This window comes from Poecile atricapillus, chromosome 16 (genome assembly GCF_030490865.1).
Source record: "Poecile atricapillus isolate bPoeAtr1 chromosome 16, bPoeAtr1.hap1, whole genome shotgun sequence".
In the NCBI taxonomy this organism is placed as follows: domain Eukaryota; kingdom Metazoa; phylum Chordata; class Aves; order Passeriformes; family Paridae; genus Poecile; species Poecile atricapillus.
This window is the reverse complement of record NC_081264.1, coordinates 3,144,918-3,172,465: the sequence shown is the minus strand read 5'-3', so window position 1 is coordinate 3,172,465 and position 27,548 is coordinate 3,144,918. Positions and strand designations below refer to the sequence as shown.

Sequence of the window (27,548 nt, the reverse complement as noted above, 5' to 3'; positions counted from 1 at the left end):
GGGAAGCTAAGGGGGGGTGGCGACACACGCAGAGGAGGGGGTGATGGAGGATGGGGGAGCAGCTTTGCTTATTAAAGGTCCGGAGCCTTCGTCAGCCAATCAGCGGGGAGGTTCCATTTTGTTTTCGGTATTAAAGGCGGGCGGCGCGGTGCCCCCGGCGCTCGGCGGGCGCGGGGCCGGGCGGAGCGCGGCGGGCGCATGGCGCGGCCGTCCCGGGGCGCGGGGCCGCGGCGGCCCCGGGAGCGGCCGCGCCATTGGCTGGGGCGGCGGCAGCGCGGCGGGCGCAGCCAATGGGAGCGCGGCTTCCATGGGGCCTGAGTTATTAGACGGCGGGGTAAAAGCACCGCGCGGCAGAAGCCAAGGAGAGGCCGCGGGACCCGCAGCCATTTTTCTGCAGTGGAGCGAAATGGCCAACTGGGCTTTTCCTTTGTTCCATAAAGGGGGATCCGCCATGTGAATCCACACCACGCGGGGTGGTGGGAGCCTCTAGCACGGTGCCAGACGACTCACTGAAGAAGGAGGATTTAAATATATATATAATCTCAAACCCTTAACCAAAAAAAAAAAAAAGTAATGCGGATTTTTTTTTTTTTTCTCCCTTATGATTCGGGATCCATCTTTGTCTTGTGTAACTAGGTCATGGCACACCCTATGTCAGCAGTTAACAATTTCGAATGCCAACAAAAAAAGAGTAAATACATTCTTTTTATATTTTTTTCGTTGTTTTGGGGGTTTTTAAGCTTTAAGCAGCTCTGATGACTGAACAATAAATTTGAGAGACTTCTGTATTAAACACTTGATTCCTGGCCATTTTTATTAACTCCTTTGGTGCTTAAAAGGTAATGTTTTAAATGTAGGTATAGGAATAGTGAATTCTGGCAAAAAATAAGGCAATTTTACTATGATAAGCTTTTTCTCTTTCTTTCCTCTTATATTGTAAGTACCCAATCCATTCTGTCCTTGCTAAGTGTAGTTTTCATGTTAATGTTACTGAAGTGGTCCTTATTGCTAAGCCTTCATTTGCATGTCTTACGTTTTTGTCTGTTTAAACCAATTTATGCTTTTAAAAAATATTTTACTTATAAAGCAAACTATCTGGCTAAGATATGCTTAAAAGTTGTTTAGAACCAGTAATGTTAATTAGGTGTTTTCACATTGACATGTGCAGCCTAAAACTATTGAGGAGAATATTTTTAGTGTCTGCGTGCTCTGTGGAAAAACACTGAACGTCCTTTTTATGTACAGAGTAAATCTGCCACAGGAAGGTAGATTTACTCGAGCAGGAGTCCTCGCCTGTGTACGGTCAGTCAACATAGCTGGACTTTTATATATATATTTTCCCCCTTTTTTTTTTCCTCTTTTTTTGATGCTAGACCACTGCCATACAAAGATCCATAACTTATCTTAACAAGATCCGCTTTGGCTCGCAAACTTACGAGAGAAGTGGTGATACAGATCATATATATATTTATAGCCATTATTTTAAAAAAGAGTAACAACTTCACCTTCAGAGCTGCATTCAACTATGGTGTGCGGGTAAGTAAACCCTTTTGCCCTTGCAGAGGAACAAATAGCCCAGGCCTGTAGCTAATGGTATTGTCCTGGGTGGAAGGATCCCAATGGTCGTCTGAAAGCGGTGGCGATCTCCTTTTCCTCAGAAACATCTAACAGTGCCTCTGAAACGTCTGTTTTCAGGGAGGGATTTGATTTCTCTTTCTGCACAAAGCTCTTGGTCGTCCTCAGCCCTGGGTGGGTTTGGTTTTTTTTTGTGCGGAGAGACGCTGTGAATCCATTGCAGGCATTACGTGGCTGTTAAATTGTAAGCACCAAAAAAAAAAAAAATCTGCCTGCGAACAGTAAGATGTTAGTGAGGTTGATGTTAAAAAAGGCGAGAAGGCGGTGGTGGTGGTAGGGATCCCTTACATGTTTTATCCGTCTAATTACAGAAGCTCGACAAAAAACAGGCAACAAAATGGGGGGGTGTTTTTCACGACGGTGAGTCTTAATGGCGGATGTCTCCCTAGAAAGCACTGTAAAATCCTTCATACCGAGAGGCAGTGACTTGGAGAGAGGGGGGAAAAAGGAGGTCTGGAAGTATATCCAAAATGAGGGAGTTTCCTTCCAAGTGAGGGACCCTTTGCAGCCTGAGTGTTACAGATGGAGAGCCGTGACGCAGTTGATATTCACAGCAGTTGTGCTTTAGTGCCGCCACCCAGCCCACGAAAATGGCCTCCCCGCCGAATTCTGGTGGGTTTATTATGTGAAAGGCTGCGGCAGCACCGTGTCCCGGGCGGCGGGAGGGGCGGCCGGCGGCGGGCACGGCGCTCCCGGTCGCGCTCCGTGTTGTGTGAGGGCAGCCGCCATCATGGCTTCTCCTTCCCTTCGGCGCCGCGTTCTCCTCAGTGCTGGGCGGTGGCGCGGCAGGCTCTCCCCCCGCTGCCTCCCGGCGCTTCGCGTCCCGAGCGCTGCAGGGAAATGGAGGTTTTGGGGTGGTGTGGGTTTTTTGGGGTTTTTTTTTCCCCCTTCTCTCCCCTTTCCCGCCCCCCCTTCCCCCAGCGCTTTGTGAGGGGCTGTGGAAGGGCGAAGCCGGGCAGGGAGCGGCGGCTCTTTCTCCCCGCGCACAACATGGCGGGAGCGCCCTGCGGCAGCGGGGCTGGCGGCGCTCCAGCCGGGCCGGGCGGGGGGGCGGCCGGCCGGGAGGACAAAGGCAGCTCGGATAATGCCGGCGCAGCCCTGACTGCTATAAATAACACCGCCCTTCCCCCGCCGCAGCCTCCCGCTCTCTTTATAAACACCAAGCCATGGAAGTCGCCTAATGCAGAGGGGGGAAAAAGAGGAACAAACAACACCACCCCTCCTTCACCACACACACGGGAAAAAAAGAAAATGCACAAAAATGTTAAAGCCCGGGCTGTGGTAGGGGACGGGGAGAACCAGCAGCGGTGGCCGCGGGAGGGGCCGGGCGGCGCCGCCACCTCCCCGCCCGGAGCGGGTGCGCCGGGGGGAGCGCGGCCGCCGCTCCCCGTCACATGGCTCTTTGTTGTTTTCCTTCTCTGCCTCTCTGGGCTGTTCCCCCCTCCGCCATCACCCAGCCGGGGCAGCGCTGCCCTGCCTCCTCCGGCCTGCAGCGCCGAGCTCCCCGGGCCCGCACGGGCAGGGCTGGCGCGGAGCCGGTGCCGCGCTGCAGTGGAGCCGCCATGGCCCGATGAGGTGTTACATGTGGCGTCGTTTTTTTTTTTCCTTCTTTTTTTATTTTTTTTTTTTTCTTCTTGTGGTTTGTTTTTTTGGTGGGATTTTTTTTTTTTTTCCCCCGAGCAGATTCTGCTGCAGCTCGCTTTGGGTGGAGGCTGAGGGTTATCTCGGAACTTCACAAGCCTCGCTGTGCTCTGTGGGGAATTGCAGCTTGTGCTCACTGCAGACCCAGAGTAGGTGAGCCAGGAAAGCCTGGCTTGAGCAACCACTTCAGAGGGCAGGACAGGGAGGAAAAGCAAACACTGTAGAGAGGTGGCCTCCCTGGTAAGGCTAGAGCAGGACCGTCCTGCGGACTCTGAGGGAGGGTGAAGGTAAGTGGCTGCTTGGCAGAGGCTGTCTGCGGGAGCGGCATGTGCCGGGCAGGGTGCGCCCTGCCCGCAGTTCCTGCGGCTCAGCACCAGCCGCTCCGTGGGTTTGTACAACTTGTGCCGTGGTATGTGCCGAGGCTCAGGGCTGTTTCCCTGCGAGGGAGCAGGGTGCTGCCGCGAAGGAGGCACCGCAGCCCGCGCCTTTCGCAACAACTGCGCTCATCGCTCCATTCCTCGCTCCCCCCCCTCGCTCCTCACCGGGTCAGGCTCTATGTCGAGAACAAGCGACAAACCGTCCGCACAAAACAGAACACGTTCCCGTGGAGGGGGAGAAAACCAAACAAACCAACAACAAAACCAAAGCGCTTCCGCAGTGCCAGGCTGGCGTTGTAGCGCTGCGAGCCCTGTCGGGGGCTGCGGCGCTCGGAGCCGGGGCCGCCCGAGCCGCCGCTCGGTCCCTGCCCGGCCGGGAGCGCCGGGCCCGCGCTGGAGCCAGCGCTGAGCACCGGGCCCGGGTCACGGCGGCTCCCAGGGACCGTCTGCTGGCAAAATCGGAAGGAACGGTGACGTTGTTCTTAGCTGAACACCATTAAAATGCTCCTCTGATATCTCTCAATAGAGGTGAAAAGCATTTCAGCTTCCTGGAAATGGCCGAAAGAGGCGACGTGTAGATCAAAGTACGGCGCAGAGCTGGGCTCCTATTTGCAAGGGTTTTTGAACTGTAGTGAAAACGTTTCTGCAGCTTGCATCGTAATGAGTTAAGTCAGCACGTGAAGCGACTAAAAAAGGCATATTTAAACAGCATCGGGCTATTAACTTTCCTGGGATTTAAGATTTATGTTTAAATATATATTTGGCTGATAGCAATACCAGCATTTAAACCGTAACGTTGATCTGTTCAACCTTGAAGCAAACCAGCTCTGCCTAACGCAGCTTTGAAGCGACACAGCCAGACCATAATACTGTGGGAGCTTAGACAGCTTTGTCTGTACTTGCATCTCTCTGCATATTTTTCCAGGACTCTGATCTTTGTCTGCGATTAATCATTGTCCAGGACGGCTGTTCCCGGTGGTAGAATCCATGAAGTGCTCCAGCTGGGAGAGGTCCTAACGCGTGTGCCTGGCGCTGCGTACGTGCAAACCAGGGCCAGAAATTGCTGGGGCAGCAGGCGCTGGACAGCGAGCCTGCCGTGCCGCCCCAGTGAGTTGTGTGGGTCCTCAGCACTTCTGGAAGTTGTTTTTGTAAGTCTGAGCCGAAAATTTCTTTCCGTTTTTTAGAGTTTCTAAATGACTGTAATGTTCAGTGTAGTTTAAAAGTCGCCAAGGCAGTTGAGACCAGTTGTGCTCTCAGAGTGGGTGGTTTCATGGCTGAACCTTGTATCTGAAAAGCAAAATGTTCTGGTACAGTGTGTTTAAATCCCAGAAAGGTCAAACCAGACTTTCATACTTGAGTTAGATTGACCCTGGTTTGCTGTGTGAGACTCTTTAGATAAAGAGATCTTTCAGGGAAAAAGAGGGGGGGGAAGATTTTTTTTCTCTGAACAGCTTGTGGTGACTCTGTGCACATTCTTGAAGCAAAGGAGCTTGTTCTTGCCCACAGCATCCCTGACTGGCATTGTTGAGTGGAAAACTCTTATGCTAATTATATCACTGTCTGTTATCAATAAGAAGTGATTTAATTTCTTTGGCAAAGTGTTGCAACAAGAGCAAATTAGATTGAGAGGCAAAGAGAAATAAAAAATATGCAGCTGTTCTGCCAAACAATGATCCTGACTGTTTACAACATTTTGTTTTAGGCTGCCTTGTACACAGAATCCTTTATACTGAAGGTTTTCAAGTCACAATCCGCTGCTTGTGCAAGGAAACTAGATTAATAGATTATAAAAGACAAAAGAGACCAAGGTTCATCTGGTTCAACTTCCTGCATTATGCAGGTCTCTGGATTTTTGTGAATTTTTTTCTTTTTCTCATTTCAAAGAATTTAACTGCAGCATAGCTGCATCTTAGATAAAGATCAGATTTTCATTTTCAAATGGGATCTGAAAGGGAGTAAAATAAGGGTAAATTGTTTCCATCAAAAATCTACCTGACAGACTAGAAATCAAAGTACCTTTTCAAACTTGTCTAGTTTCTGCTTTCAGTTTCTGGATGTGTCTGTCCGTCAGTCTCCTTGGCAGAGGAATGCTCCATGACCAGATTTACATCCCCTCGTAGCTGTGTGCAAGCTGAGCATTTAAACACTCCATTGCAGGCTGCAGAGCTCCCCCTCGGGTCCATCTTTACTAATCCTGTAATTGTTCCTGCTCCAGTTTGTCACCATTTTGATCTGGGCAGAAGGGGACAGAGCCCTCGGCAGTGACCATGCCCGAGCCAGCAGCCCTCCTGGCTCAGATGTGTCTGTCAGGCATCCAGGGATTACTCCAGTCCATGTTCAGCTGGTTTCCCAGCAGGGCTGCTAAAATACTCTCGGATCTGATCCTTCTAAGAATGACCACCCTGCACTGTAGGATTGTGCTCTTTGTTTTGCATGTATGGCTTTACTGTGGTCATCTTGAGAACTCTTAGACAGCATTGTTGCTTGCAATGGCCTTTTTAAATTATTATTTTTACTTGATACTCCCTCGTGATACTGCTTAGTGCCACCTACAAACTTGGTTATGATTTTAGTTTTCTTCCAGATAAACAACCTGTCAGCACTGTGTTTCCTGGTTCCGGGTGTGTGTACACACACCTCAGCAGTGTCAATATTGTGTCAGGAGGAGGTCTGGTTCCACACCATCCCTTGCCACACCCCAGTTGCATGGGAAGAAAGCCCGGTTTAGGAGCTGGAAGGGAGCCAGAGGCAGACTGCAACACTTGCCTGCCCTGGTGTCTATTATGTAGCCATTAAATAATGCAGAGCACAAAACAGGTGGTTGCAACCAATAAAAGAAAGATGAGTATGTCTGGGGCAGGGTGGTTCCAAAGTGCATTTTGAGACCTTCCTGTTAGATGAGGTTTTTTTAGATGTGATGCCTCACTACATACTCTGTATCCAGCTGTTCATTCAAGACCTAAATACATTAGGGACTTCTTCCCCCCTGCCAAATTTGATTCACATTGGAGGAATGAGGGGGGAGATTACAGAGAAGAACACAGTCACATTAGATGGTTTTATTTTTAGGAAACCAGGCTAAGAATATCAAAGGACTATTGAGTAGGAATATGGACAGGGTATTTGCCTGTTCATATTTTCTTGCAATGGATTTTTTTATTCCTTCCTAAGAACAGCAGATGATCTGTCTAGGGAATTGTCAGCCGAAATAAGCAACCTGCTGACAAGATTTCACCTGTGTCCCAGCATGCTCTGAGGATGCATGGGGATGTGAGCCTTGAACAATGACAGGGAATCACTAGGCTGTGTTGTTTGGCTGCCGGGGTGCAGAGATGCATGGTGACACCCAACAGTGGAACAAACATTTACTGCGTTTAAGATCCAGACAAATTTTGATGGATGTGTTGGCTATTTTCCAGACCTGGGGGTGGGGGTGGTTGTTACTTTTTAAACTGTATGTGATCATATTATTTCTGAAAGTACTATGACAAAGCCACCTCTGTAAGGTAGGGAGTGAGTGCTTTCAGAGATCTAATCTTTCTTGAGCTATAAAGGAATAAAGAAGCTGTTTCAACACCTGACTTGCAGAATGTTTTGTGTTGCTTCTTGCCTATTGAAATGCAGCTGCCATTGAAATGCTGTGATCCTATCAGGATGTAGAAGTGGTTATTTTTTAGAATGCTTTCAAGCTTATAAAAATCATGAAATAAATCAAGACGGTTGGCAATTCTAATCAGCATTCTAAAGCCATCGAATTACAAAACAGTTCAGTGCTTCATGGCCCCTGAACAGTACAGTTTCACAAAAATAAAAGAGAAAGAATGAAAAGAATGTACCATTTAAAGGCCGGGCACTTACAAAGCTTGCATGAAAAGGAAATGAAGATCCAAATAATCTAAAAGAATATTTATGCATTAAATTACTTGTGTCTCTGGACACTTCATTAAACAGCCTGGATATGATAGTAGCCGGGGACCTGGGAGCCATTTTAACACATGTAGCACATACAAGGAACATTCTGATTAAAAGTGATGGAGTATAAAATGTTGCAGCCAGAAACCGATGACAAAGATCAAATGAGTTCAGCTTACAAATCAGAGCAGTGTCTTCCCACTGGTGCGATGTGACACGAGACCAGGGCTTTGTTTTGCCCTTGACATTGCCACCACCTCTCTCAATCCTACAGTTAAGGATTTGCATCTTGATTTATTGTTTGACAGGACAGCGAGGAGTGCCCCAGCTGGTCCCTCGAGCCCTGGGTTGCAGCCGAGAGGGCCCGAAGGCGCCGGGTCGGTGAAGGCTGTGCTGCCCATGGCTCCCTGTGCTGCTGCGCTCCAGCAGCTCCCAGTTGCTACGCAGCTGCAGGGCTGTGTGTGCCTGTGCTGTACGAGGGGAGCAGCACGGCTTCCCCTTGGTCGCTGGAGAGGAGCATGGAAACGGGAGCAGTGGCCGTGGCAAAATCGTTCCGTTCCTGGCTGGTTCACAGAGCCGCTGGCAAAAACGCTGGAGCGAGGAGAAGGGACACTCGGTGGAGCAGGGGGTGGCAGGAGGGGAGGGAAGAGCCAGCATATGTGCACAGCAGAGGTTACAAAGACAGCAGATCCTGGCAGAGCAGGGGGCACACACCAAGGAGAAAGAAATGGGAGAGAGGCCAAAGGCACAGTTCAGAATTAGGAAAAAAAACAGAAAACAGGAGGAGAGTGTGGCATATGGAGAAGGGAAGTAAAGCAGAACTTGCACAGCCTGCAAATAATTGAATAGAAAATACAGGAAGAGGGAAGGAGCTTGATTCATTACTGCCCTTCACCTTGTGGAGACAGCTACACCCAGGAAGAGGAGGTGTGGAATACAACAGCATCCTTCATGTTTCACGGTGAACTGTAGGTTTTACATTTTGACCCCTGCCGTTTGTGGTTTTCTCCTTTCACAACCCATGCCTTTTGTTCAGACTTGATTTCTGCAGGCTCTGTTCTTATCTTTGTCTACTTTCTGAGTTATTTTTGGACTTTCTTTAACTTTCATTTTTCTCTTTTTTAAGGTAAGTTTTAAATTAAAATACCTCTTCCAGATATTTTAGTTGTTTTAACCTTCAAGAGGGAAAGGCCATTGCTAGTTTCTAACTGAAGTTAGTTTCCATTAAACCCACACAGCCATTGCTGCATTTCTGCCTGTCTCTCTGCTGGGAGTTGCTGATGCAGGACAGGGTTCTCTTTGCTTCCTGACACCTTCCCCTGCACATTGTCTTCTCCTTTCCCTGGGCAGTGCCTGCCAGCAGTCCGGAAGGACTCGCAGTTAGCAGCGTGCAGGAAGTGGTTCCTGTGGCAGTAAATTATCACAGGCGCCTGACGTGTTGCATAAAGGGGAGTGAAAAAAGTGTCACGAACATCTGCAGGGGGTTCTGACCAGAAGGGATCCTTAGTTCCACCACCACTGCCCACATGAAAAAGCACTTCATGGTGTCGGCAACTAACGTGCAATTGCCTGTGGAATAGGAAATGCCAGTGGAGCTGGCAGGGAAGCAGGAAAGCTGGACATTCCTCCATGCACAGGACTGAGGAGCATGGCTTGTACAGCAGGGTGGGGAGAGGAATTTAAGCTCGTGCAGCTGTTGCTCTACTATGACCAGCCCAGGCTTGCTTGGAGGCCTTTCGACTGAGAACACTTTTTCCTAGGTCCAAAACTGAGTCCTAAAAGGAAAATGGAGGTGCCCACTCAGACTTAGAGTAGAAATTATTTGCTATGGGTGCTGTGTGTGTGGTTCAAGCTAATAAAGTACTTGACAAATACACAGCCAGATGTGTTCTGTACTTAGAAAATTTTTGTCTAAGATGTCTGATTTCATGGGGAGGCTGTATTTGCTTCCTTCTTCCATTTGCCTGGAGCCCTTATCTTTGAACAGGCACTGTCTGTACTATTGTTAGACTCCCAAGACCATTAAAGGTCTTGAGGCACTGACATTTTGCAAGCAGATCCAGCTGCCATTCACACAGGGGCATTTTTAGCCTTATGAGAGATACAAGTTTAATTAGAACAGTTTTAACCAGGAAATCTCCCCACTTTAAGAACTCAGAGCTACTACATTAATCCCAGTAAGCAATGAGGAACTTGACAATGTGCCTGTTGTTATCAGGAAGGGTGAGATGTATGTAGGAAGGGTGAAACACAGGAAATGTGCCATCAAAGACAGAGGTGTGGAGCAGGGCAGGGCATCGTGCCAGACCCAGCACTGTCAGCTTGCTGCTCTCTGTGCCTGCCATCACGACACCCACACCACTGCTTGAACACCTTCCTGAGCCTCTCTGGTGACTCTCAGCAAGGACATCCAGCCAGGTCACTCTGCACTGTCAGCCCAACCAGCTCCCACAAACCAGGCACAGGCCAAGAATCACAGCTCTAAAGCAAATATCGCTCAATTACAACCTGGTTTTATTTCCAGCGCCTCAAGTTATTAATTAACCTGCTCTGAGCATCACTGTTCCTCTCAGAGTTTGCTCTGGCTGGGTTATGGCTGCTCTCAGGTCTGAGAAAATTTCAGTCTGGGCCTGTGCTTTGCCTGGCCATGCTCTGACAAGCCACAAGCTCCTCTGGCTCCTGCCAAACCTCCACCTCTATGAATGAGCATCTTGCCAGCCAGACAACGACAGAGCAAGCACTTCCCACTTAGCTCTACCCGTACATCCAGCACTCCACAAAAAACAGGCAGAAATTGTGGCGTCCCCCATATAAACAGGGCATTTTATCATCTCTTCAGTCTGCCATTGCTGCCTTCCTGTGGGAAGTTTGCACAGATACCAGAGGGGAGGATGCAAACTTCGTGTTAACTGCCCCTTAATGTCAGTGCTATGCATTACTCAGCAAAAACATGGCACTGTTTCATCCACAGTCCATTATCATAGCCTACTTCACCATCTTTTATTCTCTCCCTATGAATATTCCCAGTTTCCCCACATCCTTGTCCATAAGGTTTGAGAGCTTCCTGCCTGGGCCAGATGCAAGAGTGAAGGAATGAGGTGTTGATCAAAGCCTGACTCATGACTCTGTAAAACACACACTGGTCAGGCTGCACTGTAGCTCACATAGTGAAAAGCATATTTAGGAAGCCGAACCTGGGTTCAATTAAACTTGATGTTCTCTACTTCACAAAATAAGTACAACTCCACATACTTCAGGTTTAGAGGAATCTTCCAACAGAATTTTGGGGAGTGTAACCCAGATTTGGCAATCCACAGTTGACTCACCCACTCCATGTTAATCCCTCCTGTGTAAACTAAAGCGGCTGAATGCAACTCCTGCCCTGGTGCTGTGGTCATCTTTATTAACACACACTCCTCTTGGGTTCAGTCTTTCCTTGTATCTGAACTAGCAAGTACCTTAAAAGAAAATATCCCTATCCACAAGGAATTACATAATTTGGGAACGAGAGAAGGGAAGAGTGATCTGAAGGAAGCAGATACTGCAGAGCGCGTTCCAATTTTGAAAAAAAAAAAATAGTATCTGTGCTTGCTGGGTTAGGTGGAGTTTTGGGTAATGAAAACACAGGAAGGCCTAAGTCAGAGGGATTTTAGAGGTTATACTAAAGGGATTGGTTGGATACTGGCTAAGAATGGATCTTGTTGCAAGCAAAGCTATTTGTAGCCTTTTTCCCTAAATTTCCCCAAATTACTTCCTGATGGGATGTGTTCTCTGCTGCAGATCTGGATGCAGAAGAACATCTGATGGTGAGTAATTTCATGCAGATCTGTAGCAGAGCCCTGATCTCTGTCAGCCATGAGCAAGGGTGTGCCTCACTCCTGAACCCACTGCTTCTGCCTGTTCCCATGGCAAATCCAAGCCCAGCTCTCAAGGCAAACACAACTGCAAATCTCACCTGAAACGAGGCGTGCTGTGATAGCTCTGCCAGCCTGTGGTGACAAATTCCTGCCCATGGCTCGGGGAAGCCATGCCAGCACATCTGGGAGACACATATCCCAAGATCCACGGGGGCAGAGCTGTGGAGGTGTTGGCAGACACTTGCCTGTTCATTTCATACTTTTCAGAGATTACTCATTGTGTTTGATGTTCCAGAAAAGCATAGGATGATCCTAACCTTGTGTTACCCATTTTCCACAACAGAATTTGGCTTGAGAGTTCACACTTTAGTAAGCAACAGAAACTTGAAACTGCCTCTAAGCACCTACTGTATTAGGATGACATTTTACCATGTTGATTTACTTCAGATTTGTAAAATGGGGTGGTTTTCCCCCACAACTGCAAAGCCAAGAACTCAGTTTCTAATGAAAGGCAAAATTCAAAACACAGCACAATGGCCATGCATTTATCAGGTAAGCCATATTGTGGCACCCCTGATTTAGAGAATACCAGAGAAAATAACCAAGAAACAGTTGATTTTGCTGAGTTGTGTGTCTTAATTTGTCTCACACCTCCCCTTGCAGACCCTTGTCCTGTTTTCTTTCCCAACCCTCTGAACTCCCTGGTAGCATTTGGACAGATTTTACGTCGAGTTTATCCAAAGATTTCTGCACTGATTTAGTGCAGGTGCTATTTGAGCCAAGTGAAACAGGAACTATTTCTAAGGCATGAAAAGGCAGAAAGGAAATTTTCTTATTGAAATATAATTTTTCCATATTACTTAATAGTCTAGAAAGTTAATGCCATTCTGGCAGCACTTCCCACTGGGAAAAAAATATGGTTCCTACTCAGCCAAACAACAGTGTAATAATGTTTTAGGTTGGGTTAAATGTCTCAGAGACTGGCAGGTGTCACAGCCACCTTGCCTTCAGTGAAAAAGGCAATTGAGAGCCCTTATGGAACAAGGGATTTACATCAGTAGGAGCTACTACACAAAAAAACAGGCACATGGCAAGGTTTGAATAGATGGTGAATCATGTAGCCCAAGGGATTTTTGGGGTGGGGGCATGTGTGTAAAATATCAGGCCATGAGGACCAGATGGTTGAGCTCTGCATGTGCGAGAGGAACAGCGAGAAACACTGCAGAAATGGAGACTGAGAAGCAGCTGAAAGTCAAGGACACTGGGGAGCTTTGATTTTGGAAATTGCATGAAGGGTTTAGTGAGGGTCAGAGCAGTGTTGGCACTGTGAGCAAAAGCACAACTGAAAAACAATTTTGTTCATTTGTTCTGTAAGCAGGAGGAATCACTTGAGTAGTATACACCTGCTTTGTCTGTCATAGGCTTCTCCTCTCACAATGATTCTGTCACCAGAACTTTGTGTTGTGTGCAGGGACAGTTCAGCTCTCCCACATCATAATTCCCCCTTCCTTCTGTGCCCTATCCATACTAAATTCCATGGGGCAGAGACACTCCCTCAGTAAGAGTCTGTGTGCACATGACAAGCAATTGTTGGTCTTGTGCAACATCTGAAATTTATCAGAGATTCACTTGACTTACTTGGTAAATCCCATTCCTTAGGCTTTGTCTTTCCTATTGTGATTTTTTCAAGGCATTCCTCTTGCTCAGTACATGCTGTAGTGAGAATTAATAGCTGAAAACACAAAAAATTAATGTCACTGGTAATGTTAAAAATAAATATTTAAGGCTCTGTCTTCTTATGCACTTTGTTAACTAAGTTTATTAATATTTCCTTGGACATAAATGGGGGTTAGTTATTGTTATGCTGAAGTCTTTGTAAACTGGGGCCTGTGTTATGAAGAAAACAATTAAGTGTATTTCAAAAACATAGTTCTGAAGACAATAAGGAAGAATAGGGCCCCATTCTTGTCCAGTTTGTGTTACCAAATAAACTAACAATATGGCTATGCAGCAGATGGTGTGTGCAAACAATATTGAACCTAATCTGTGAGTCTTTTTAAGGGTGTTTTCGTAACTAACCTGAATTATCCATCAATACCATCCAGTATAAAAATCACAAACTCCCAGCAGATTTCCTAAGCAGCACACTAACCTTTCACTCCTTCCTAACTTTTTCATTGGTGATCATGAAGCAACAAATTGGCACTAAAGATTGGAGCACGGATATTTTCCATACCCCACTAATGCCCTGGTTTTGTTGTGCTCACTGAGACTCTCCACACACACATTGACCCCTGAGCTGCAGATGTGTAAGCTCTTGATGAAAGAACTTGTGCCAAAATCAATATACAGGCCAAAACGGAACTAGAGAAGGACACTTACAATTATTGTAATGATTAGATTTGAATTTCACTAATAGAGGGTTGAATCTTCTTCCATTTAAATCAGTGACACAATTCCATTTTAGATTTTGCATTTTTTTGGAGTCAGCAAAATAGGCTCAGTTTTAGCTCAAACCCAAATGATATGCCTGAAGCACTGCATAGCTGTTAATTAAAATTAAGTACCTGAGACACTGAAATGTTGTACTTCATCCATACAAAGTAGACTCATTACAAGCAGAACATTCATTACTTAAAAACAGTCTTTGGAGTGTTTACAGTTGTATTTGTAATCTGCTCATTTTATGTTGTTTCATTCCAAATCTAAAGGTGTACAAATCTAAAAGTTTACATAAGTATAAAATGTACAAGAGGACAAAGCTATGAGAAATGTAAAGATTGTTTTGCAGGACTTGGAAAAAGCCCAAAAACAAAAATCAACCCCCCACAAATTAATAATTAACCACAAAGTATTTTTATCCCCCCAAAAATCCCCTTTATGGCAATAATTGACTTGCAAAAAACCCCCTGAATTCTTCAGTTACAGGAAGACTGCTAACTGTACCTGCTGATTGTATCATACATAGTGTGATACTGGGTTTGAGCCAGGTCCAAATAAATCATTTCAGGATTAAACAAATTCTTTCCTGGCCCATCCATTCCTGTGTCACTGAAATGCTCTCAGCCATTACAGTGGACAGGAGCTGATGGCTTTTCCTGTGTTCCAGATAAGATTTATAAGACTGTGGCTTGTAAAACACTTTTTGACAGTTTCTACATGCTTGCATCAACTTTTTCCTCAATAAAATGGTGAATTTGATATAGGTGTGAATTTGATCGCTTTTTTATTATTGTAATTTGAGCCATATGACACTTTTTTGGGTATTACAGGTCCTTCTTCTGATCTTTTGCAGAAATACCCTTTTCTAGCGTTTTGTTTGCCCTGTGCACAAAGCAGGATCCTCCTTGCCCGAGTGCAGTGGTGTTTGTATTGGGTCTGGAAGGCCATCTAGTGACACAACCGCGCAGGGGAAAATGAAAAGCCCTACTCGAATTGTGGTTTTGGGGTTTTTTTTCTTAGTTGAATTAAACAGTCTTGTTAGACCCGAACATATCCTTAGGATTTTGTGGCTATTCTCACAAGTGGTATTAAAAAAAAACAAAACAAAAAAACAAAAAAACATTAGAGGAAAATTTTATTTCTTAAAAACGAACTTACTTAAGACAGAGCACACTGCTAATTTCTGCCAGTAAAGAAACGTGCATTTTTAGTGTTGAATGGTGGTAGATTTGCACCTGAGTCCAAAATTCAGTGTCACTCCCCTGACTTGTGCATTGGGACCAAACATAATCCAGCAGTTGTGATTCCCTTCCAGAGCCAAACATACCCAGCTGTTGTGATGCCCTGCATTCCATGGTAGCAAAAAATGCCACGTGGAAGCCTGGGGCCACCACACCTCTGCGATTAAAATGAGAAATTCTAGTTATTCTCATTGCAGCTCACCTTGGGTGGGTGAGCAGATGATGAGCAGAGCTGTCGGTTCTTAGCCAAGCAATAAACCAGTGAAGAACAGGAGTGAGTCACTGCCAGTGCCAGCACCCAGGTGCCTTTCCGGGGGTGCCTCGGGGGTCTCTGCCTGCCCTCACCGTGCCTGGCACCGCTCGGCCCTCGGGGCTGGACACACATCGGCCTTGAACTGGATCGGTCCCTCAGCGCTGGCCGCTTGGAGGGACCCAGCGCGGCACTGGAGGGGCTCCCTGTGGGAATAAACGAACGGGAATAAATAAATAAATGGGAATGGAGTGTGTGGGTGGAAGGGCAAAGGGACGCGGCCCGATGGTACCGGGGCATGGAGCCTCGAGGGATTCCCGGCGGGACGGGCGGGCGGAGCAGCCCCGGTGGGTCTGAGGGGACGCGGCCCTGAGGGGCCTTCCCGCCATGACCCCGAGCAGCCTGCGGGCGGCCCCGGGCCGGCGATGAGGTTCGGCCTCCAGGAAAAGCTCCCCCAGTGTCCCGGGGGGCCCGGGCGGGGCCCTGAGGCACCTGAGGCGGCGGCGGCCACGGCGCGGCCAATCCCCGGCGGGGCGCGGGCGGCTCTGCCCGCCCCGGGCGCGGAGAGGGAGCGGAGCCCCGTCCCGGCCGCGCTGCGCCCTCAGCGGGCCCGCTCCGCTCCCGCTCCATGGAAGCGGCCAACGGGGCCGTGCCCGAGGGCGCGGCGGAGCGGCCCCGCGGCCCCGCGGCCGCCCCGTCGGGCAGGAAGGAGGTGAAGGTGGTGATCGTGGGCGACGGAGGCTGCGGGAAGACTTCGCTGCTGATGGTGTACGCCAAGGGCTCCTTCCCCGAGGTGAGGGGCTGCCACCCGCAAGGGGATGGGGGCCGCAGCCGGGGCCGGCTCCAGCGCTGGGGCCCCGCCAGCACCGCTTCTCACAATTACAGAGTCCATTAAGGTTGGAAAAGGCCTCTGAGATCACCGAGATCGTTCTCCTCCCTTTGCAGCAATACGCGCCCTCTGTTTTTGAGAAGTACGCAACGAGTGTGACGGTGGGGAAGAAGGAGGTCACCCTGAACCTGTACGACACCGCAGGTAAGGGGTTCCGCTTTCCCCATGCCAGCCGGGGGGCAGCTCCTGTGCGGCCACTGCCATGGCACCACTCACGGACATCGGCCTGGGACTGAGCCCAAACCCGGCCCAGCCTTTCGTAACTTCAGGCAAATAAGCAGAAACTGTACTGCTGTAAAATGTTGCTCCGGTGAATGCAGCTCCATTTCTGTTACAGCAAATATTTCACTGTCAGCTTAAACCAGACCAATATTTGAAGACTGTAAAGATGGACAGATTTTCAAATTGTTTCTCTACCAGCATAGTTAAACCATAGCGTTGCAGGTGACACTTCTAGGGACTAAAGTACAAACAAACCAACCATCATTACCTGTTGCATATCAATGTGCCTTTCAGGAAAAAAAAGGATCAGTTGTCTAATGGCAACTCTGGTCATTGACTCATTCATTATCTTAACAACCCAATTAATTCAGCAACATCAAATAGCAAACATATCTGGAAGTATTAAAACTCAATTCCCAGATGCAAAGCATAATACAATCAACCAGGAAAATATTTTAATCTGCTGCCATGTGTGATTGAATAGGGAAGGAGAAAAAGGCTGGTTTGTGTTCAAAATCAAAAGGCCGTGGCAGTAAAAGTTATTAGAAAACGCTGATAGTTGTTCAGGTTCATTTGAAGAACTTGTGAAATGGTTTGTGTTCAAATTCACTCGAAGTTCCCGGACTGTTATCCAGCTGTGTTCCTAAATGAACCTTAAAATTGACACGTACTCCGTTTCAGCTCAGTGTAAATCATCTGTTTCAGTTCAAGCCTGTGAAGTTGTTCCAAATTTACACCAAAGACAAATAAAATCTGAAGGCAGACCAGTCATTTTTAATAGTAATAAAACACACCTTCTTGTATACTGCATGGGATAGCTGAAAACATAATTTAAAAAGCTTTTAATCTAGAAGTGAATTTCACTGCTAATTTTTACTACAGTGTAATAAGATCCTGAGCACCCAATTTGCCAATGTGTCTTCTTGTGTCAGTGTTGCTGTTCTAAGTCCATTTAAGTGGGATAACATACCTTCTGCTGAAGGGCAAGGGGTTTGGGTCTAAGTCTTAGAGGAAAAGGACTGGAATCTGATGTGAGCAACCAAAGAGTTAATACAGGGTGTTGGCACCAGGAACCTGCCACTGCACTCATCATTTTTATGTTTGTTTGCTGTCAGTGGGGATTTTTTGCCTGTCACATAGTTCCTAGCTCTCATTTGAAATCCCTGTGCCACACATTCCATCATTTGCCTCTGGATTCTCTTCCAGGCTGTAGGGAGCACAGGCTGGATCTGGAGATGGGACTAGGCTGGGCAGGTCCAGCATTGCAGCACCGAGCTCTCCCGAGCCTGGCAGGAGCGCACAGCTCTTTGTGTCTCAGAGTTTAGCTTTGCACAAGACCTGCAGCCACCAGCAGCCCAGGGACCGCTCACTGAGCCTGGTGCTGGTGGCTTACCACAGAATCAGGAGAGTTTGGGTGGGAAGGGACCTTTAAAGGTCATCTAGACCAGCCCCTGTGGAATGAACAAGGACATCTTTAACTAGATCAGGTTGCTCAGGGCCCTGTCCAAGCTGACCTTGAATGTTTTCATGGAGAGAGCAGCCACAGCTTCTCTGGGCAGTCTGTACCTCATTGTGAAAAAATTCTCCTTTTTGTCTATCACAAGTCTGCCCTCTGATAGTTAAAACCATTAACCCATGTCCTGTAATTTCCCTGTTCATGCATGTAGCAGGCAGTGTGTACCTTCCACATTGAAATCAGCTGTAGAAACTGATTTGGACTAAAGCACTGCCCCACAGAAGAACAGTGGGGTGTATTTTCTATCTTGTGAGACGCTTTGGGAAGTGGAGCTGCCATTGTTGCCATGAAAGAGCAATTGCTTTCCATCTCTCATCTGGAAACCTCGAAACCCAACATTTTTCACCTCCCAAAACAGCATCATGGCCACAAGGCTACAAATTTCTTGAGGCTGTTGACACTTGTCTCCTCCCTTCCTGTTAAATTTCTTTCGCTTTCCATAAGACACAGCAAGAAAGAAAGCAGGAAGATTGTCACCCAGGTTAAGACATTTGATTGTGAGGGGGAAAAACCTGAATTTTGGTTCTGTTTCAGAGCTGCTTACATAGTTTTATGTTACATATCTGTAAACTCTGTCAAACTCTAATTCAAGCAGCTTTACAGCCTCTTTCTGTAACTGGAAATTTTGCTAGAGGAAGGACTCACTTGAGCACACATTTTAATCTCATCCTGTTTTTAATATTACAAAACTGATGTTGAGTTCCTTAAGGGTTAGGCTATGACCAAGAGTTGTGTATTTTTAGAATCTTTCTTGGAGCAACACTAAATAGAGCTGGGTGTACTCCAGCATCATGGAAAGGTAAAGGACAGGTTCAGCTCCATGGGCTGCTTAAAATTGGAAGGATTCTTTGTATTGTCAAGTTCGACCCTTTGAGCTTGTCCTACTTACAGGGAAGGAGGACACAAACAAAAAGCTTTAGAAACAAATGTTTCAAGATACAAAAGGTATTCTTTTCTTGACAAGAATTTCGGTAACAGATGAACTTAATGGGTTAGTCTAAAATGTACCAGGAAAAGAATTTTTGGTGAGAGTTGTGCACTGTCCTACTGTGTCTGCCTCATCAAACACTTCTTGCTGTTGCAGGAAGTTGGTGGTACACATATGTGTAATGGCTTTGTAATGTCACTTGTCTAGTCTGCAAACAACCTTTGCAGCTGCTTTTTCAATTAAAATTTTCCATTTCCAGCTGTGCTTGACAGAGGCAAAGGCACTGAGAGGTAAATGAACTCTGTAGTTTTTCCATGCCAAGGGAGCAGTGTCAATGCTCTAGGTGCAGTTCAGACACGAGGCTCAATTCCTGGTGCAGAAGTTTCTCAGAACAGAGAGCAGAGCGCTGCTGAGCTGGGGAGGAAGTAATGCCTCATCATTGTGGCTACTTGCTCTGCCTGACAGGAAGCACATGCAAGGCCTCCAGCGAGGTTTTTCAGGTCTCTGATGACAGAAGCATGAGGTCTTCAGAGAAATTTTAAAAGCCAGTGAATGCAAGAATAATTTCTCATAACTTCAACAGGGAATTCATGGCTGAGTAAGACAAAAACCCCAATTTTTTAATTGACGTGTGCCCCTCCTGCCCCAAGTATCCTCTTCTACTAATTTTCCTCCTGCCAAGAATGTCTGTTTCCCAATTTGTTTTAAACTGAATAGGGAACAAACATAGCTGGCTAGCAGCTCACAGGCTGGCACTTCTTTGGTGATGAATGGGCAAAGGGGTGAGGAAGAGCAGAGAGAGGTTAACATGCACATGAGACCTGTGGTTTCACTTCTCATGTTCACCCTCAGCCATCACCAGAGCTCCCTCCCCACCTCAGGGCCTGACTGCAGTGATGTGGTTACACAGCATCTCCCACAGGCACGCAGGACTGGGAACTTGGCAGAGAATTAGCAAATTTTAGGTGAATTCAGTTGGGTGGAGTTTTTTATTTAGAAAAACCCAAAGTCTGTCATGGTACAATGAATTGAGGAGGACAGAGGGGTCACAGATGTTCTCACACCTAGGCAGATACTTAACCAACTCCTCCACAGAATGTTTTGTGTTAACAGGGGAAAGAAAACAGTTACCTGTGTTGGAAGAAGCACTCACAGGGCTTTGCACAGACATTCAGTTACTGCTTAGGTTCACCCCTGTTCCTCCTTTTTAAAACTCTTTTAGTAAAAAGACCTAAATCTGTGCCAAATTAGCTCTGACCACAGACTGAGCAGCTTTACAGAGGGGAAAAAAAAAGTCTCTCAGGCCCTTTCTTGCATTTCACCAGCAGCACTTGAGGACAAGGGGTGAAAGGGATTGTTTTCAGAGAGGGGGATGTCTATGTTTAGACACAGCTTGATCTGGGTCCCGTTACATCCTCAGCAGCTGAGGAGCTGCATCTGAGCCCCTAAAAAGCAGCTTCCTTTTCCTTCCCCGTGAGTACTGCAACCACCCAACTGTAATATAGGTTAAGCAATTGCCACCTTACCTTCCCCCTCTGCTCTCTGCACCCCACCCTGTCCTGTGCTCTGTATCCAATATTCCAAATGTAGCCGTGTTTCATTCAGCATTTTCTCATGCATTTATTGTTTGCTTAAAACCCCATAACTGTAAAGCTAGATTTAAAGATGAAGGAGCAGTTCACCAGGGTATATCTATAGTTTTTGACTTGCAATACAACATGTTGTGTCACATAATTAAAGACACTTTTTCTGTTATCCCGTCCAGGAGAGTGTGAATTTAGAGGTTTGTTCTGATTCCAAGCAAATAAACATGATTCTCCCAATGGGACAGCCCTGTCTACCTCACAAATTGCCAACAACAACTCGGAGGACCTTTTAATTTTACAATCTATGTTGTTAGAAACTCAGAGGCCTGAATTTCAACAAGGAAAACTTTACACAGCACTAGTGGAAGTTAGGAGGGAAAAAAAGGTTTGGCAGCTGATGCATTTAAGGGATTGTCTCAGCAACAAAATGGCAAATCAGTTGCAAACAACTAGATGGATTGGGAGAATAAGAAGGGATAAGCAGTACAGTCTTTGCTCTGAATGTTTATACAACATGCATAATTTCGTCAATTGTGTATTATTTCTGGATTAAACCCTGAATGATCAATCCCTCTTTGTTCTGCACCTCCTCATAGAGCACATGGCTCTTGTGGAAGCTCAAATACAAAGTGGTCCAAATCCAAGATTCCCATTGTACAAACATCTCAGGCAAACTGAGTAATGGCTTATCCAGCAGGGATTTCCTTGGAATAAACTGTATCTCAACCAATCATTTAAACTAAGGAAGGGAGGAAAATACTGTTGTTTTATTTGCCTTCTGGTATCTGCAGTTCTTCAGACTGGAAACAAAAGTGTTGGCAAGTGATGAGTACATGACTTTGGATGGAGGTGGGTGCCAGAGTAAGAATTGTTGCTGTAAAGTTGGGGCACACTGAAATTTTCTGCATTTCTTCATTTGAAATATCAACATGAAGATATGAGATGTGGAACTTCCCTGTAGGGCACCTTCTGGTCTGTGTGTGGATTGTGGTGATAGTGGGAAGGAATTCCCAGCATTCCCAGTCCTTCTTATGGGAATTCAGTACATCACAGGCACTTATCTGATTCCAGCCTCCAGATGATAAATACACCTTCTACAGACTGCTTGAATCATGCTTTCTTCCTTAATAAAGGAAAAAGATTGGGTTTTTTTTCCTGAGCTGCCAGCTGTATCTGGGAATTACGGCTTTCTTGACCTTAATCTCTCAAAGCAAGACACCTTCAGACCGTGGCACAGTGATTACTGTAAGGGGAAGAGTACAGGTCTGAAGCAAATCAGCTTCCTCTTGTCACATCACGTGCTAGAATATCCCTAATCAGAAGTATGACAAATCCCCTGCTTTTCCAGAATTCAGCAGAATTTCCTTAGATCTGCTGGGGAGTCCTGCTTCAAAGGCCAGTTAAGCCTGGCTCGTGCTGCAGCATGGCTTATACAATCCTGTGTGTAATCACTGCTTCCTCTCAGCTCACCAGGCTGGGAAAAGCAAGTTTGCCACTTCACAGGATTCTACTTCACCATTCCTGTCTGGCAAATACAGCGTTTCTTCTCCTCACAGCATCACATGTGCAAATGATTTTGGGGACTGCCACTGTCAAACTGAAAATGTTTAATAATAATTGTCAGATTCCTCTTGATGACTTTATTTTTGAGCAGCAACTTGGTGGTCAGTGTTTAGAACTGCTCCTAAGTCCTCAGCAAGTGGACAAAGCAGGCTTTTTATTAAAACCCACCACGGATGTGTTCTGTATTCTAAACCATCGTTTTTGTCAGTGAGGGGGAATCTCCTGTGCTCAAGAGATGGAATTTTAATTTGCAGTCTGTACAATGATAGTACCATTGTTCTTGATCACAAGTACATGTCTGTACATATCCCCATTGTTCTGCTTGTTCAGGACAGAGATTTCTTCATCCAAACCATCCTGTGTGTTTCAGGGCAGGAGGACTACGATCGGCTACGGCCACTTTCCTACCAGAATACCAATGTCGTGTTAATTTGTTACGATGTCATGAACCCCACTAGCTATGAAAATGTAGCAGCCAAGGTAAGAGGCTTCTAAATGAGTTACACACGCCTGATATATGACAAGATGTCAGATTAGAAATGCTGGTGCTTTTAGTGTCCTGTACCCTGGGCTTGTAGATGCCCAGATCACTCATCATGCGCTGAGCTGCAGCTCCTAGACCTTAGACCTGGGGCTCACCTCACCATGGCTGCTAAGTGCTCAGAACCAGGGCTGACTCTCACTAAAAAGATCAAATACCAGCAATGAAATCACTGTAGCAATGTCACACAACCAACATTGCACATCTTAGAATCAAGACTACTTCCATCACGTGTATTTAATTGCAGGGGAGAGGTGAGTGCTGGGATTTCTGTGATGCTCCAAAGCATTCTTGGACATAGCACCAAGAAAACAAAGCAAGACTTAGACCAAATTCTGTTTTTAAATGTGACTTTAGAGGAGCTCCTCAGAATTTAAACAGATGGTAAATAAACATTTTGGCATAGAGACACATGCCACTATGTTTTTATAAAACAGCTGACTTTGGGTAGGACTTTTAAACATTTCTGGGATGTAAACAGCGCATGTTGCCCCCCCACCTCCTCCCCACTAGACTAACTCAAAAGCTCTGAAATTGCAGCTTACATTAAATGCTGCTTGGCTGTATTGTTTTGATTTCAGGAAACAGACAACAAAATAAAAGCCAGATGTTAAGGTTTAGTTTTTCTACCCCCAGTGGTATCCTGAAGTGAATCACTTCTGCCGGGGTGTCCCGCTCGTGCTGATCGGCTGCAAGACAGACCTTCGGAAGGATAAGGAGCAGCTGCGCAAGCTCAGGGCTGCCAAGCAGGAACCCATCACCTACAACCAGGTAAACATCAGTGTTTCTAAAGTGGTGGCCTCTTGGCAGGAGATAAAGCATGTGATGGCATTGCTCCTCACAGTTGTCATCACAGACATTGCAAAATTAGGTGATCCAGATAAGGAAATGATTGGCAGCACTAACAGAGGTTTCTGTAAGTTCTTTTTGGAAGTGATCAAATCACCACCCATTCTTAGTGCCAAAGTAAAGAGAAATATGAGCAGTTTTAAAGGACACAACTCTCTGCCTTCTATGCTCATTACATCTCATTCTTCTTTCATAGATGTGTTATTATTGTTACAAGTTTGTAAGCCTTAACGAGTTTGCTGGTCTTCCTTCATAATTGTTATTAGCCTACATTGCAGCCATCACTGGTGCTTTGATAAGTACTGTGATAAAGATTGGAGATGTTAGGAAACAATTCCAGTATTAAATACACTGACTGTTCTGGAATAAATGTGTTTTTCAAATCCTACTTAAAAGTAAATCCTTTCAAGGCCAATAGCAAGAACATCTGCAAGGTTTCTCTGACATGAGAGAGTGTTCTTTGAAGTCTCTAAAGTAATCTTAAGAAAACTACATATTATTAGTAACTCTTAAGTATTATGAAGCAGTGAGATTTATGAATAGTGTTATATCACTGGCATAGCTGTCCTAGGTACAGGAGAAAGAGTGATGGAACAGCTCGTCCCATGTCACACAAGACCTTTCTGCTGTGGTCCTTCAATTTTTATTTTTCTTTTTCCTGAACTATAAAGCCATCCTTCTCCTCTCACCTCAGAGCAAGAACAACAGCTTTCAAACTGAGACACACGTCCAGGGAACAGGGTCAAGTGCACTACGACCTTGAGTGAATCACCACTTCTTCTAAACAGCAGGAAAATAAACTGCAACTGCATCACTATGAAACCATGCTGGGCCTTTTAGTTTGTCTCCTTTGCACACAAGATGAGGTCCCAGCCTGTCATTGTGAGCAGTTGCAGATTGTCCCTTGTTTACATGAATAAATCCCTTCATCATCCTCACATGAGAGAGGTTCCAGGCAAGCAACAGACACTTCTGAGTCTGCCGAGGCCTCGTGCAGTTAAACTCAAGGACCCACATGTTATACAAACTTTGTCTCCTATGTGAGCCCTCTCACTTGGTTTTTCCTCCCTAAATATGCTCTACCTCAGTTTTTTACAGCTGATGGCACATGACATGATGCTTCCCATCAGAGGATCTGAACAGCATTTGCCACCACTGCAGCTTGCAAACAACTGGAAGGAAACAAACTGCTTAAATATGAAGAAACATCCCCCCTCTCCCAATAAAAGCCCAAGTGATCCCACTCCCAGAGATTGTAATGAATAAATGTAGAGTCTGTAAGCCATGGGTTGCAGATCTGGAATTCACAGTAAAAGGCTCACAAGCATTCAAACCTGGGGGCTGGCTCTGCAGGGACAATAAAAGGATCACAAGTAAGAAATCACTGTGCTTTGTCTGTAGTGATTTCACACAACCAGCATTGCATGGAAATATTTTAGATTCAAGCCTGTTCCCATTGCATGGCTGAGAAATGCAGGCACCCGTTTGTTTTTATGAAGATTTTGGCTGAGCCCTTGTGCTGCTTCATAGCAAAAGTCAAGGTTCCTGCATGTGCACTGGCAAAACAAGGCAGATTCTGTTCTTGCATGTGACATTCATTACTAAAGGTGACATTACAGAATAGTTAAGGTCAGGCCTGAAAAAAATACCACCATGTAGACATCTTATCCTCACTTAAGTACCTACCTCAGCATTTAGTTTAAAGAAATTCAATACTGAGAATATTTTTGTGCTATCAGGACTCAGCATCTCAAGAGTCTCTAATGCTCTGAACTCTTAGGCCAGGCTTTGGTTCAGCATAGTGGAAAAAACCCAAGTTTATTTACAGTGCTTCAGTTTATTACCAATGCCACTCACACTCCAGCACTGCACTCAGAGGCAGCTTCTTTCTTCACGATTGCGAAGATGCACAAAATAATTCCCTTTCTTCCCAACTCACCTTCCTTTTCTCATCCACCAAACTTACATCTTTTCTTTGTTCTTCCCAGGGTGAGGCAGCTTGCAAGGAGATTAATGCAGAAATTTACCTGGAATGCTCAGCAAAATGTCGTGAGAACATAGAAAATGTTTTTAAAGAAGCCACAACCATTGCACTGGGTGCCATGAAGAAAGCCAAGCGCCACAGGAAACAGAAAGTGTGCTCAGTGTTATGATCTGGACTGCACAAGAACCAAGTGATTCAGATTTTATAAACAGTTGAACTTTAAAAACTTTTTTTTTTTACATGTTTGTATTCCTAAGATAATTTTTATTTTAAAATTTTAATTATTTTTAGTATTTTTGCACTTTTGTTACACTGTTCTCAGAGTTTTCAAAGCTGTTTATGACAGTTAACTCATGCTGTGTGCCTTCACCCATCTGGCTTTTGCTTCCAAGTGTGAACAATTCACTATTTAAACTGCAATGAACAGCAACTGCTACTATATAACTTAGTGTTGGGGTTTTTCTTCCTCTGCAAAATAATTGTGGCACATTAGAGCTATAATTTACTGCCTTTTTCCAGTAGAAAACTCATATATTTCAGAAGCAATGTTAAAGCAGCTCATCAAGCACCTTTGAAGAAACAGAAAAAGTTTTTGTCTTAACATTTTCAAGTTAATTAACTTGGTGGCAATGGCCTGAGTTGGCCCCAAGCTGCCCCCTGAGTGCAGATGGAACATCCACCACCCCCTGGACTAGCTCTGCAGACCTGCACCTCAGAGTTCTTCAAGGCCTGCTGCTGGAATGGAAAGTGGCATTTATCAATGGAAATACATCAGTTGCTCCAATTAAATAGTGGAGTATCATGGGAAATGGTTAATTTACAGCACTTAAATTTAGAAGTACTCCAAGCAGCTACTACATGTAATGTTAAGTCAGTCTTATGATAAACATTTACAGCTTAATACAAGACAGATGCAAATCATGGTGCACACACTGAAGGAAAAATTCATTCACTCGTGAAATCATCTCTACTGGTATAAATTAAAATGCTTCCTTTTGTGACGAAGGTGTCAGTTGTCTAAGGATCAGGGAGGCTCCCACTGCACACCTGGTACATGTGCCTCGTACCTCCTGGTTCTTTTGCACATCTCCTCACTGAGATCTGATTGTAGTCATCATAAAGCAAACCTGAGAGGGGAAATGAAGCTCCTGCAGTACAGGTGAAAGCTTTCTGTGTAAGGCAAACTGTACGTGACCAGCTGGTGCAAAACTGTTTTGGAGCAAGCCACCATTGTTGTTTTACATGCAGAGTAAACAGATCTTGACCCTTGAAAAATCTTTTTAATTTTTCACCTAACTTGTTTTAATTTAATTAAGGTTTGTGAATACCTATGAGCCTAAAATGGGAAGTTTAATTAATTGGAAGTTTGTGCACATCCTTGACTATACAAAAACCTTGAAGAATTGTGCAGCCTTTTCTTCACGTGTCACTAAAAGAACCACCCTTCACCTCACCCAGTACAGAACTGAAACACCAGTGTTCAGGAAGTGACCCATTCACCATCAGCTCCACAGTGGAAATCTCTCTGGCTTTTTTAATCTGAGTTTCTCAGGTTGCAGAACTCACGTTACTCACCCCTGCAGAACCAGGTTCCAGCATAATACAACAGATCACATAAACAGCAAAATACAGCCCAACTGGTGTGAAATCTGTTGAAAATATGCAAATTGCAGTTCATTGTTCATGCCCACAGGACAGTGGCATGACAAAGGTAATTTTGCTAGTTTGCAGCAACAGAACTGATGAATCCAGCTCAAGCCTGCGGTGCATTATCTGTCCCCTCGTGAGCAGGCTGGGGAGGAGGGCACTGTTTTCCACTCACACTGCCAGAGAATGTGCCCAGTTTGGGCTTTGTGCTGGCTCAAAGGGAGCCTTCACTGCTGTGAGAGACACAGCCCAAGGCAGCTCAGTGCTGCAGCTGCCTGAGGAGGTACAGAAGGTACAGCACCCAAAACAGGGTGTTCAAATGAATGACTGTAAAGTCAAGCAGCACAAGGACTGTAGCAGAGTAGCAGTCAGTGTTTGTCCCCTGCCATCCCCTTGACCCAGTGTTTCCATTCTCTTCAGCATTGGTACAAGTGCAGCATCTAAAGACACTATTTAATGTCTGAGCTG

The 27,548-nt window shown here is 45.7% G+C and overlaps 1 protein-coding gene across 10 annotated transcripts; it reads left to right on the top strand.

Annotated features, from left to right (window-relative positions):
• Positions 1-27: 27 nt before the first annotated feature.
• On the top strand, positions 28-27,507 carry RHOF (ras homolog family member F, filopodia associated). 10 transcript variants are annotated; one of them, XR_009278977.1, is made up of 7 exons: positions 28-1,536; positions 4,615-4,801; positions 16,301-16,388; positions 22,430-22,539; positions 23,237-23,371; positions 24,538-24,822; positions 25,438-25,578. XR_009278977.1 is itself a non-coding variant. In XM_058851757.1 (6 exons), exons 1-6 carry the CDS (start codon positions 1,526-1,528, stop codon positions 25,600-25,602), a joined length of 696 nt encoding a protein of 231 aa, XP_058707740.1. In that variant the 5' UTR covers positions 40-1,525; the 3' UTR covers positions 25,603-27,507. The 10 variants fall into 10 exon arrangements, 2 of the variants coding, with proteins under 2 accessions (XP_058707740.1, XP_058707741.1); XM_058851757.1 differs by lacking the exon at positions 24,538-24,822 and having other exon boundaries at positions 40-1,536; positions 25,438-27,507; XM_058851758.1 differs by lacking the exons at positions 28-1,536; positions 4,615-4,801; positions 24,538-24,822 and adding an exon at positions 15,846-16,148 and having other exon boundaries at positions 25,438-27,507.
• Positions 27,508-27,548: the final 41 nt, after the last annotated feature.